At 44.0% G+C, this 12,688-nt stretch overlaps 1 protein-coding gene across 1 annotated transcript; it reads left to right on the top strand.

The window, feature by feature from the left end:
* The first annotated feature begins 474 nt into the window (after positions 1-474).
* On the top strand, positions 475-9,213 carry LOC145407094 (uncharacterized). Its single transcript, XM_080278116.1, has 3 exons — positions 475-937; positions 8,592-8,779; positions 9,154-9,213. Exons 1-3 carry the CDS (start codon positions 475-477, stop codon positions 9,211-9,213), a joined length of 711 nt encoding a protein of 236 aa, XP_080134242.1.
* The last annotated feature ends 3,475 nt before the right edge of the window (positions 9,214-12,688 follow it).

Below are 12,688 nucleotides of genomic sequence, written 5' to 3'. Positions count from 1 at the left end.
CAAGTCTTTATAAAGCAGGGAACCCCCGGGTAGGGACCCATGAGCTTCGCGACTATGAGCCAATAGGTGGAGGGCGGTGCGCTTAGTACCCTTCCAGTGCAATGCCTCACCCGGCACCCCTGGGGTCCAATGGGATATACAGTATACACTGCTCAAAATAGAATAGTACTCAAGGATGTTTTGGTAATTATCTCAGTCACGATATAAATCATTCCAAATATCTTAATTTTTCTTCAGGAGCATATCATGTTCATTTTGTCATGTTTTGTTTCAGTCATGCTTCATTGGTCATGACTCAGAAAGCAGCTCTCCCAAGTCAGGTCAAAAGTGCAAGTTCACAATCACTTGCAGGCGATTGTTTTCTGTTGTTAAAACATGTCTTTGACAATTCTAAGCCTGTTGGTTTGCTTTCTGTCGGTCATTCATGGTGTGAGAATGCACCTGAATGAGATTCAGTGTGCTAGAGCATGCACGATGCTCGAGAATGGCCAGACGCAGCGACAGGTTGCTCAGCTAATGGGTGTGAGTCAGGGGTGTATCCTGAACGTGTGGCATCGCTATCAGGATACACAGAGTTACTGTAGGAGACGTGGGACAGGTCGTGGAAGGATTACTGATGACAGAGTGGACCGTCATATGGCTCTTTTGACACGTCGGGACCCTTGTTTGACAACTCGGCGGATCCAGAATGAGTTTTGGGCTGCCACTGGGAGGACTCTGAGTGACCAGACCGTCCGTTGCAGGCTCCACGAAGTAAGCCTACACTCCAGGAGACCAAACATTGTGCCTCGGATGACTGCTGCACATCGCAGAGCTCGTCTCGCATGGGCTAGACAACACCTCCTTTGGACTGTGAACCAGTGGGCACATGTACTGTTCACGGATGAAAGCCGCTTCAATGTTAATCACCCAGATGGTTGTATTCGGGTCTGGAGAGGTGTGTGACACCGTTACAACCTGTAGTTTGTCGTGGAACGTTACTGATGGGGATGTGGATCAGTAATGGTCTGGGCCGGAGTCTCCACCAATCATCGTACAGACCTCCATATTGTCCAGGATAACATGAACGCCCAGAATTTTCGGGACAATATCGTGGAGCTTCATGTCTTGCCAGTGGCAAATCGTATCGGTGCTGGTTTTATCCTAATGGACGATAACGCCCGTCCCCAACGAGACAGACTCGTCTCCACATTTGTTCAGGTTCACAATATCGAGCGTATGGGGTGGTCAGCTTTGTCGGCGGACTTAAATCCGATTGAAAACATTTGGAGTATACAAGGTGACAGAGTTAGGAATCGTCAGTCCCCCGTTTCCAATGTCCAGGACTTAATTGTTGCTCTCAAGGACGAGTGGAGGAACAATAACAATAATGTGATCTGAAACACTATTCTGACCATCCGTAGGCGTTATCAAGAGTTTGTGAGACTCAATGGTGCAGCTACCCATTATTAATGCTGATTTGGAGTCGAATTAAACTCATTAAGTCAATAAAATGTGTTCTCTGATTCATTGTGTGATTATCATTTTGGTGCTCATCTTTTTCAAAGATAAATTCTTCAACCATTTTTTTTTTTAATTCGGTGGTCATATCCCACTGAGAATCTCATTATTGATTGATTCTCATGATTAGCAAATGATTTTGAATATATGTTTGCTATAAACTCAATATATTCGGGAAAATGATCCTGAGTACTATTCTACATTGAGCAGTGTACACACACACACACACACACACACACACACACACATATATATATATATATATATATATATATATATATATATATATATATATATATATATATATATATATATATATATATATATATATATATATATATATATATATATATATATATATATATATATATATATATATATATATATATATATATATATATATATATTGTTACGAAAACCGATCAAATTCCTTATATTCTCATGTATCATTCAGAGGCTGTGATTGTACCCCTGTACAAAATTAAAGGTGAGCGAAGTGAATGGAAAAATTAGGCTATTGTGACATAAGTTTATTGAGTGTGATTGGGAAGGTATATGGAAGATTTATTACAGAGAAAGTAAGAGAGATGTCAGAAGTCCTTGTGAGTGATGAACAGGGTGGCTTTAGGGGTGGCAGAGGATGTATGGATCAAATATTTGCGAAGAGACAGATAGCAGAGAGGCGTTGTGAGAAGGACCTTAAGGTGTTTATGGCATTCATGGATCTGAAAAAAGCATACGACAAAGTAGACAGAGAGGGATTGTGGAAAGTTTTGCGCATGTACGGTGTAGATGGTTAGCTGCTAAGTGCTGTCAAGAGTTTTTATGATGGTAGCGAAGCATGTGTAAGGGTTAACTGGCAGCTAAGTGAATGGTTCGCGATCGGTGTGGTCGTGCGACAAGGTTGTGTTATGTCCCCATGGTTGTTCAATATATATATATATATATATATATATATATATATATATATATATATATATATATATATATGGATGGGGTGATGAGACAAGTAAAAACACGAATAATGGAGACAGGGATGGCGTTGGTAATGAATGGTGATGGGTGGAATATCGCAAATTTGTTCAATGCTGATGATGCAGTACTGCTTGCAAGTGCCGGACAAGAACTTGATAGGCTAGTGCAGAGTTTTGCTGATGTCTGTGAGCGTCGTGCCTTGAGAGTAAATGTAGAAGGAGTAAAGTGATGGTTACTGAGAGAGAAGGTGACTCCTAGTGTGATGTAACAGTGAATGGAGAGAGACTGGAATTGATGAGAGAGTTCGAATACCTGGGTACAGTGACAGAAAAGAGAGGAAAATGTGCAAAAGAAGTTGAAAGTAGAGCGACACAAGGAAGAAAAGTAGTTGGTGCAATGAAGGCCTTGATAAGAAACAGAGCCTTGAAAGTTGCAGCTGCACTAGACTTACATAAGGGAGTGTTAGTGCCAACTTTAACATATGGATGTGAGACTATGGTGTGGCATGAAAATGAAAAGTCGAGAGTAAGAACAGTGGAGAAGGGACTGCTGAGGAATGTATGTGGAGTACAGAGGGTGGATAGGATACGAAATAATGTGATTCGTGAAAGGTGTGGAATGAGGAAGTCGGTGGACACCAGAATCGAAGAAACTGTACTGAGATGGTATGGTCATTTGGAGAGAATGGTTAACAATTGGGTGGTGAAAAAGGTATATCTGAGCGAATTCGAAGGAGGGAGGAGGCGAGGTAGGCCAAGGAGAAGGTGGAGGGATATGGTGGATAAGTGTATGAGGAAGAGAAGTTCGGAAGTCGGTGAGACTAAGGAACTGAGAAGAGATCGAACTGGCTGGATGAATGTTGTGAGGAGCAGTGCATGATCAGAGATTCTGGTACCCCTTTTTAACGTCGCAGCGTCCAGATTGACTCAATCGGATATGTTTATGTGAAGCTACAGAACGTGGTGAATGTTATTGGCGTATCCGATAGAGCCAGGATTCCGGGGGCTTGGATGATGAGTGAATGGAAGCGTGGTCCATTGGACTTGGCAATTTTGGGCTGTCTGGACATTGCTACTCCTCACCCTGCCCTTGGGTGGGAAAGGAGGTCCGGATGATGATGATGATCATCATCATTCAGAGCATTTATTATTCGCTTGTGTTGTTAATATCATGATTAGCACTTGCGTGAATTGCGAAGAGTTTTATGAATATTAAACCGAATGACAGCAGCTGGCCTGGCTGCTCGTTGTTGCTTGTTGAAGTGTTATATCATGATGTGAAATTTACCTGTAGGTGTTTCTATGACTGTCTGAGATGTATTAACATTTTGAGCCTATGGAGTCATTGTTACCATTAATGCTACCTTATCGTGTCTGGGCATGTTAGTTTCGACCTTGTTAATGAGTTTCTATTACTCCTTTCGTGCTGCTGTGTTTGTATCTAAACACAGGGCTCTGGGCTACGAGGTGGCCCAGCTCCTCCCTTTTTTTTTTTCTTTCTTTTTTTTTGGGGGGGGGAAATCAGTTAGTACTGGTACCGGGCTCATGTATGGCTCGGCCTCCACTACAGGTGGAGGAAAACTACAAACGAACGATCGATGGTACCAAATTGACTTAGCGGCTGAAGTTAGACAGGTGTCTTGCTGTGCCCAGCTCTTGGACATTTTGTATATAGTACTATACCTGCCACAAGTGTCATCGCATGATCTGCTTATTAGATTGTCATCATCATCGTCATCCGGACCTCCTTTCCCACCCTAGAGCAGGATGAGGAAGTACCAATGTCCTGACAGCCCAAATTTGCCCAATTCAATGGGCCGCACTTCCATTCGCTCACAGTTCTAACCCCCGGAATCCGGACCCTAGCTGATATGCCAGAAACATTCACCACATTCTGTAGTTTCACATAAACTATCCGATAGAGTCAATCCAGACGTTGTCATGTTAACAAGGTTATACTCATTGATATTGCAGTCATTTATAAGAACTGTTAGTCATTCCAATTGTTCTTGCTAATGTCACCTATTTTATTCAAGTGTCAAGAGTCTGTATCATATTTTACAGTAATTATTGTGCCTACAGTGTTTTTACAACCCAGGGGCTGTTTTCGGTGTTCTGGTTTATTTTTATTATTCTTGTTTGGAACTTTAGGATAATTTCTGCCAGTCTTAGTTTGACAGTCCTTTTCGAGCCTGTTTGATTTTGTTCTTGGAGGTTTAAGTTAGTGTTAACTAAACTAAGTAAAGTATTTTTTTATTGCCTAGTACATTCCCCCTTTTTAGTCATCGCTGTTTGTTTTATACCGGTACTTTATTAACATTTCCCCCTTTTTTAGCCTGCGACATGGTACCATAAATTTGCTGTTGCTCACTTTACTCTTCAGGCAGTCAGTTAGACCTTCTGTCCCACCTCGTCGTATCAGAATGGCGACCTCTGCCATGACTGTCAATACTAGGTTTTGTAGAATTCAAGTAAGTTTATGTAATCTGTTATATCTCATGGATGCTGTATACTTACTTGTTCGAGTGCTAACCTTTAGCTATCATGGAGTATGTAACCCCAAGCTCTGTCACTGTCCCATTACATACTGTTTCGGAGGAGGTTCCTTATGCTCATGTAATTCCCTCAGCTGTGCTTGAGGGTATTATAAAGTCAGAGCTTCATTCCCCTTGTCCTAGTCTAGCAGATCTGGGTTCCCCTCTCCCTAATACATATTTCCAGGTTGTCTGGTCTGAGCAAGCTCAGTGGGAACACCAGGCTCAGTTAGACCGGACGAAGTTAGAGATGGCAAAGATCTATCTATCTCTCTATATACCTAGGCTGCTTCCCCCAAGGAAAGGGAGGTAGCCGAGACAGGACGACACACTCCCCATTTACTCATCCATTCAAACACATTCATTTGCATCTTATCCTCAAAGGGGAGAAGGGACAGATCCTCACCTCACCACACCGCACATGGGTCAACTGCTCAGTGCAATCAGTGACATCCGCAGCAGGGCCCGACAGCAGAGCTGGTTTACCCCTGCCACATCATAATAGACCCATCCCCTTACCCACACCTGACCTGACTAGCTGATCAGACCAAACGCGGGAGAATATCCCCTCAGGACTGCATCATCATTTATTCACTCACAACTTATCTCCATTTATTTATGTCATGCACAGCCACTCTTCCTTGCTCAACAGACATCTCTCTCACATCCAGCGCTCTCTTCACACTGTCCATCCATCCTATTTGTGGTCTCCCTCTCAGCCTTACACCTCTCACATCAGATCTAGTTATCTTTCTCACCAATCGCTCATTATCCATTCTCTCCATATGCCCAAACCATCGCAACACTCTCTGCTCAACTCTATCAGCCATCTCCTGAACAAATCCAGTTCTTCTTCGCACTTCATCATTTCGCACTCGATCCATACGCGTCACTCCACACATACCCCTCAGACACCTTATCTCCATTACATTCAAACTTTTCCTCTCTGCTACATCCATATTCCATGTTTCGGCCCCATATAATGCAGTCGGTACCACAACACCCTCATTCAGCCTTCTCTTTACATCCATTCTAAGCGAACGACATCTAAACACTTTTTTTCATTCCTCCCAGCACCTTTCCTACTTCATTCATTCTAAACTTCACTTCTGCATCTATTCTTCCATCCACAGCAACATGTGACCCTAAATATTTAAAACACTCTACCTCCTCAAGCAATTCATCATTCAAAACTATATTCATCCCAAAGATAGAACAGGCAAAGTCAGAGCAGCAGGCAAAGATAGAACAGGCGAAGTTAGAGCTACAGGCAAATATAGAGCAGGCAAAAACAAAGCAAGTCAGAGAACAGGAAGGATAGAGCAAACTAGAGAGCACACCAGAGAACAGACGAAGAACAAATGAAATGATCATGATTACCGTTTGATATTTTCAGAAGGCCAGACAAATTCTCCCCATTCCTTCTCAAGTTTCAATTGTACTGATCTCAGTAAAATAGAACTTCCTTTTGACGAGACCCTTGTTTTGGAATTCTCCTAATTTGAAAAAATTGCTGTTGGTAATAAGTGGCCTGGAGTAATGGCCTCATAGATATAAGTAAGACTAGATGCCGCATCGCCCATTCTTCAGTAGGCAACAGCGGCGATGCGTCTGTGCGGTCGCAATCTTGGAGCGGTCAAGCATGTAATAGTGGGGCTTGGTTTAGAGTGAATTCAGACTATGAAAATGAATGTTGTGGTGGAGGTGGTGATGGTGGGTATAGTTGTGGTGGTGGTGATGGTGGTTATTCTAGTGATGGTGATGGTGGTTTTGTTGTTGTGGTGTTGGAGGTGGTTATTGTGTTGTTGATGGTGGTTGTTGTGTTGGTGGTGGTTGTTGTTGTGGTGGTGGTGGTTGTCGTGATGGTGGTTATAATGATGGCTGTTCTGGTGGTGGTGGTGGATGTCGTGGTTGTTGTTGTGGTGGTGGTGGTGGCTGTTGTGGTGGTAGTTGTTATGGTGGTGGTTGTGGTTGATGTGGTGGTGGCTGTTGTGGTGGTGGTTGTGGTGATGGTTGTTGTGGTGGTGGTTGTTGTGGTGGTGGTTGTTGTGGTGGTGGTTGTTGTGGTGGTGGTTGTTGTGGTGGTGGTTGTTGTGGTGGTGGTTGTTGTGGTGGTGGTTGTTGTGGTGGTGGTTGTTGTGGTGGTGGTTGTTGTGGTGGTGGTTGTTGTGGTGGTGGTTGTTATGGTGGTGGTTGTTGTGGTGGTGGTTGTTGTGATGGTGGTTGTGGTTGTTGCTGTTGTTTTTGTGGTGGTGGTTGAGGTGGTGGTTGTGGTGATGGTTGTGGTGATGGTTGTAGTGGTGTTGGTGTTTGTTGTGCTTATTGATGTGGTGGTAGTTGTGGTTGTTGCTGTTGCGGTGGTGGTTGTTGTTGTGGTGGTGATGGATGTCGTTGTTGTTGTTGTGGTGGTGGTTGTTGTTGTGGTTGTTGTTGTTGTTGTGGTGGTGGTGGTGGTGGTGGTGGTGGCGGTGGTTGTCGTGGCAGTTGTGGTTGTTTTGTGGTGGTGGTGGTTGTGGTGGCGGTGGTGATGGTTTTATGGTGGTAGTTGTTGTGGTGGTAGTTGTTGTGGTGGTAATGGTTGTGGTTCTTGGTTCATCTGAAACGTGAACTCGGTGGACTGCAGGCTTAAATTTCCCTTCTGCAACCCACCATCCTCCTTTCAGGGGATAGGAAAGCAGCTGAAGGAAGTTTACATAGCCAGACAGATGAGTCGCTCGTGCTGTCGGTGTCACCATACTGTAGATATATTCTGACGCTTTCTGCACCCAAAACCAGCACACTGCTGCTGCATTTCTAAGTAAATAGTGGTCAACTTTGCCCATAGTCAGGAACACGACATCGTCTGCCTAGACCATTCCAAGATGGCTGCCGTGCAGATGCACCTAATGTAGTGTCATGTGGCATTTAGACTTATTTATATCTATGGATGGCCTACCCAACTTCATGCTGTACTTAAAGGCAAGGCCCTCGGAGTGTTTGACGTTTAAGTTTTCAAGAATGCTCAGGTTATTAGGTTCTGAAGCGTTCAGTTCTACATGCTAATGAATAAAGACCTGAGGCATACCGTCAGTGGTTTAGGAATGCTAAGAAACATCCTCAGGAGTATTACAATTTGCTAGACATGTAACCGATACTTTGCAAGTGTGGACTCATAGCGAATGTGTGGCAAATTGTGATAACCCAAGCTGCACTAGGTTCAAGGATATTGTAATCCTTAGGAATTGCCTGGATAAATTAGACAGTGAATTAAGGATTTGTTTATCAGACAAGAAAATTAAAGCAGTGTCTGAAGCAGCTGTTTTATTGATGATTATGCATGGCACATAAATGGTAATAAATCTATGGAATTCTCTAGGAATTTCCCCTCTGAGAAGTATACCCCTCAACAGAGTAACCAACACTCAGGTTAGCCAGAGTAAGTCAATTCCAAACCTAAATCCTCTTCTGCACCCTCTAATAGTTATCTCCTCAAGGTCTTTACGGCACCTTTATTGCCTTTGTACTTATTGTAAGCGTCCAGATCACAGTGTTGAAAAGTGTATTAAGAACAGTGTTCTGTTTAAGCCTGTTAACCCTGTTCTAGGTGGGCCAGTGATTACTCCTGTTTGCCCTCCAGCCCTAAATGTGGCTGGAGAGGCTTGTGTTTCTTCCACTTCTCAGCTTGTTTCAGAAGATGGGGACATGGAACCTGTTATCAAATTGCAGGTGGGAGATGGTATGGCCACATCTGTTCCTGATGCCATTTCACGTTTTGGAGATGTTGTCCAGATGGTAGTTTGCAGAACTGCCTCTGCCTCTTAATTTGCTCCATATTTGTTTTCTGGCTTGGAACTATTGAGCAGAGTCGAATTTCCTGTGAGAAATCCACGTGACATTGGAGCCACACTGTCATTGTGGGATAGCCCAGAACTTAAAGTCCCAACTAAGCAGTATGTACTAATTCATGGAGTAACTGGTGCATAGGTTATCCTTGTGGTGACTGGAGACTTGAAATGTAACTTGTTTGACAGGCCAGCACACATTGGTCTGGTTGACTCTCTTTCTCTTCAAAGGGTTGACCCACTGCTGGGAAAAGATTTGGCAGATGGGAATAAATGTATTGCCCCTTTACTTCCGAGATGCCTGTGTCCCATGATCCCCCACAGGTTGATAAAGTGGACGCAGATGTGTTTCTTGCGAGTGCTGTGACCAAATCCATGCCATAGGCAGAGCAGAGCTAAGAAAACCTGCCACTCAGCGAAGCCAAGTCAGGTGATCCTGTGGCCATAGTGGAAACTTGCCTGGAGATGGCGACCAAGAACACCGACGAAGGATGCTCCAACAATTGCTATTACCTGATAGATATGTTCATGAATTTACCCGACTGTAACTTTCCCATTCCCGTTGAGGAGGTGAGTGTTGAGAGACTGAACGAATTGCAGGAAGGTGACTCGGAGATTCAGAAGCTGAAGTCAAATGCACTGGATTGTGATACTGAGAATGGAGGTTGCTTTTACGTGAAGGACAGAGTATTGTGGGGGACTGGCGTCCCATTTATGTTAGTGTTCATGACGAAGTTTGGAATTGTCATCAGAGTGTTTTGCCCAGTGCTTGTGGAAAGGAATTGCTGAAGTTGGCCCACTGTACCCCCTTTTCAGGACACATGGAGATGAGGAAGACCCTGGAGAAGCTGCGGTGGGAGTTCTACTGGCTGTGCATGGCTGCAGATGTGGCCCAGTTTGTGCAATGCTGCCATGGTTGTCAGCTGGTTGGGAAGCCCAATCAACTAATATCTAAATCACCTTTTATTCCAATTCCTGCATTTGGTCTTCCATTTACTCAAATTGTAGTTGATATGGTGGGACCGCTGCCTCCTACATCCTTGGGTAATAATTACCTGTTAATCATAATTGACTCTTCCACTAGATACCCCTAAGCTATCCTTGTTTGATCTCCAAGTCTAGAATAGCTGTTTGGGCATTGCTTGATTTCTTTACTAAGGTCAGGTTGCAGAGGGAGATTCAGTCTGATAAAGAGTCCAATTTTCTTTCAAATGCCTTCCAGAAGTCCATGACCCAGCTTGGTATCGTCCATGTAAAAAACAGTGCTTGCCATCCCGAGAGCCAAGGTGCCCTAGAGAAATACCACCACACCCTCAAGACGAAGCTTCAGAAGTACTGCACGAAGCACTCGAAGGACTGGGATCGGGGAGTGCCATACCTCTTGTTTGCCACCTGCGAAACTCCTCAAGAGAGTTTGGCCTTCTTCTCTAATGAGCTAGTGTTCTCCCACAAGGTAAGAGGCCTGTTATCCATGATTACAGAGGCTTAGTCTAGTGATTATACCACAAGCCATAGCATATTTGAATTTGTTAATGATCTGAAGAACAGGATGTTTAATTGATTGGAAGTGGCTAGAGAAAACTTGAAACAGGCTGAAGACAGCATGAAAAAGTGGTATGATAAGAAAGATCATTTGCAAGAATTTAAAGTTGTTGATGAAGTGTTAGTGCTATTGCCTCGTCAAGGACAACCTCTTGCTGCTAAGCTTTGTGGCCCATATCTTGTGGTGCATAAAGTGGGTATTACTGATCACTTACTGGAGGGCTCAGACAGGTGTAAGAAACACAAACTCTGCCATATTAACGTGCTGAAACCTTATTACTGTGTTCCAAAGGCCCCTGTGCCTGTGCACCTAGTCTTGGTTGAACAGTATGAGGATGCTCCCGGCAGTTTGATAACCCATTAACAAAAAGAGGACTTAAGACTTCGATAGTGTGAGTGCCTGGCAGAGCAATGCTGAGGCCAGATTGTACCTTGGTGAAAAGGTTTCTCATTTGTCTGAACATCAGTTTCAACACCTAGTAACACTTTTCTTCATTTAACCCGTGGCGTCCCATTGACGTTCTTTAACATCCACATGTTTTGTCACTGCCAATCCCGTTGACGTACATAAACGCGAAAAAATTGCAAGGTCCCTAATTTGCACAATTTTCAATTTTTGCAAGTGATTTTTGGTACGTATACACGTGACACCTTCCTCTACAAGATGCCAGGCAGGGACAATGCCTTACCCAGCATGACCTCCTCCCCCCCCCTGCATGCCATTGTCTCAGCAATTCACCTGTTATCAGTGACCTGGCCAGTATAGCCATGTCATGCCACGGCACGAAATTCAGGGCCAGAGTGATTCCCCAATTAATGACAATGTGGAGGACAAACTTTACATAGCATTAGAGGAAGAAACAGTTAGAAATGATGATCAGGTAATGTGGCAAAAAAAAGTCAGGTATTAGTGAGTGAAACAATGTTTATAATGCCTACATTACTGCTTGAAAACCAATGTACTCTCGTACTACATATAAATTCGTAACAAGTAAATAAATTAATACCGTTTATGAGTGGTGTGAAATAGTTATCCTCCCATAGAACTCGTTTTCTTTGGTGCCAGCCTGATAGAAAACCCAGTAAGGTAAGGAGGTACTCTTACCTGTATGGAGTATTTTAAACCTCAAGTGAGCGATTTCTCTATGAATTTTCGATGTTTCTCACCAAAAGCGAAGGTTTGAGCCCAAAAAATTTTTTTCCTAAAATGGTCGGGATTGGGGGGAGTCAGTGGTGGAAAAGTGGTCGGGATGGGGCGGGTTAACCCCTAAAAGTACTAACAAGATTGATCGATCCTTTCTCAGGATTATGCAAGATACGAACGTGATTGATAGAGGAGCCTTTGTGAAAAACTGCAGACACTAGGCTTCGGCCCAATTGTGACGTATATCGATGCAAACCAATGAGAACTAAGTCCTGAGTATCCGGGCCCCTACCCATGGTGGGGGGAGGGTAATTCCCCCACCGCCCTCTCGCCACCACAATTTTTTTTCATTTTGACAGCTACACAGCTATGAGGGAAGGAGGGAGGGAAGGTGGGGAGGGAAGAAGTGTTGGGGGGGAAGGGTGTTGGGAGTGAGTGAGGAACACTGACATAATTATTGTGCATGCTAATGTTTGAACAAAAAAATGGGGTGGAAAATTCTGAAGGGGGGTAGGGCAGGAGGGGGGTAGAGGATTGGGGGAGGGGAGGAAGAGAGGGGGGATGATGGGAGTGGGTGAGGAAGGTCATGGGAGGGGAGGAATGAGCGAGGGATGGGGTGGGAACTCATAGAAAACTCGAGTCGCCCCGCCTGGAAGGGTAACTTTTTTCAAATTTGACAGGCTATAGCTTATGAACCAGTTGGTCTAAAATACTCTGGTTTGCAACATAAGGTGTGCAAATTCCAGCTCTAAACCATGGGCATGAAACTTTTTGCTTTTGTAAGAGTAAAAAAATCGGCTCCATATACTGTACAGACTTTCACAGCAGTGTGGTAAAGACTACATATTATATAGATAGATAGATAAATAGATAGATAGAGAGACAGATAGAAGCAGGGAGTCAGATGATGAGAAGGTGTTGTGTCTGCGAGAATCGAGCAGTGCTAAACATGCTTACACTGAGGAAAGCTGACGACAGCGGCCAGTAAGGAGATGATGCAGTTAGCTGTCAGCAGTCCTCTTGTGAACAAAGACCTAGTCCATCCACGAGGAACACATGTGACACACCCCTGCTATACCAGAATTTAGGAAAGAGAGCTCAGACGGAGATTAGCCACCGAACAGGCAAGAGAGGAGTAGACAGGCCTCAGAGGAGACAGGTGACGGGAGAAGG

Source organism: Coenobita brevimanus, chromosome 72 (genome assembly GCF_032717465.1).
Source record: "Coenobita brevimanus isolate Jiangsu-jjx chromosome 72, ASM3271746v2, whole genome shotgun sequence".
NCBI classification, from domain to species: Eukaryota; Metazoa; Arthropoda; class Malacostraca; order Decapoda; family Coenobitidae; genus Coenobita; species Coenobita brevimanus.
The sequence above is the reverse complement of the archived record's forward strand: the minus strand, read 5'-3'. Positions and strand labels throughout refer to the sequence as shown.

Excerpts from the sequence above, each read along its gene's own strand:
- LOC145407094 (XM_080278116.1), top strand. The coding sequence starts at position 475 with ATGCTCGAGAATGGCCAGACGCAGCGACAGGTTGCTCAGCTAATGGGT. Across the intron at positions 938-8,591 it reads TTGTATTCGGGTCTGGAGAG|GTGGGCCAGTGATTACTCCT; the intron begins GTGTGTGACACC and ends ACCCTGTTCTAG. Across the intron at positions 8,780-9,153 it reads TTGGAGATGTTGTCCAGATG|GTTGATAAAGTGGACGCAGA; the intron begins GTAGTTTGCAGA and ends GATCCCCCACAG.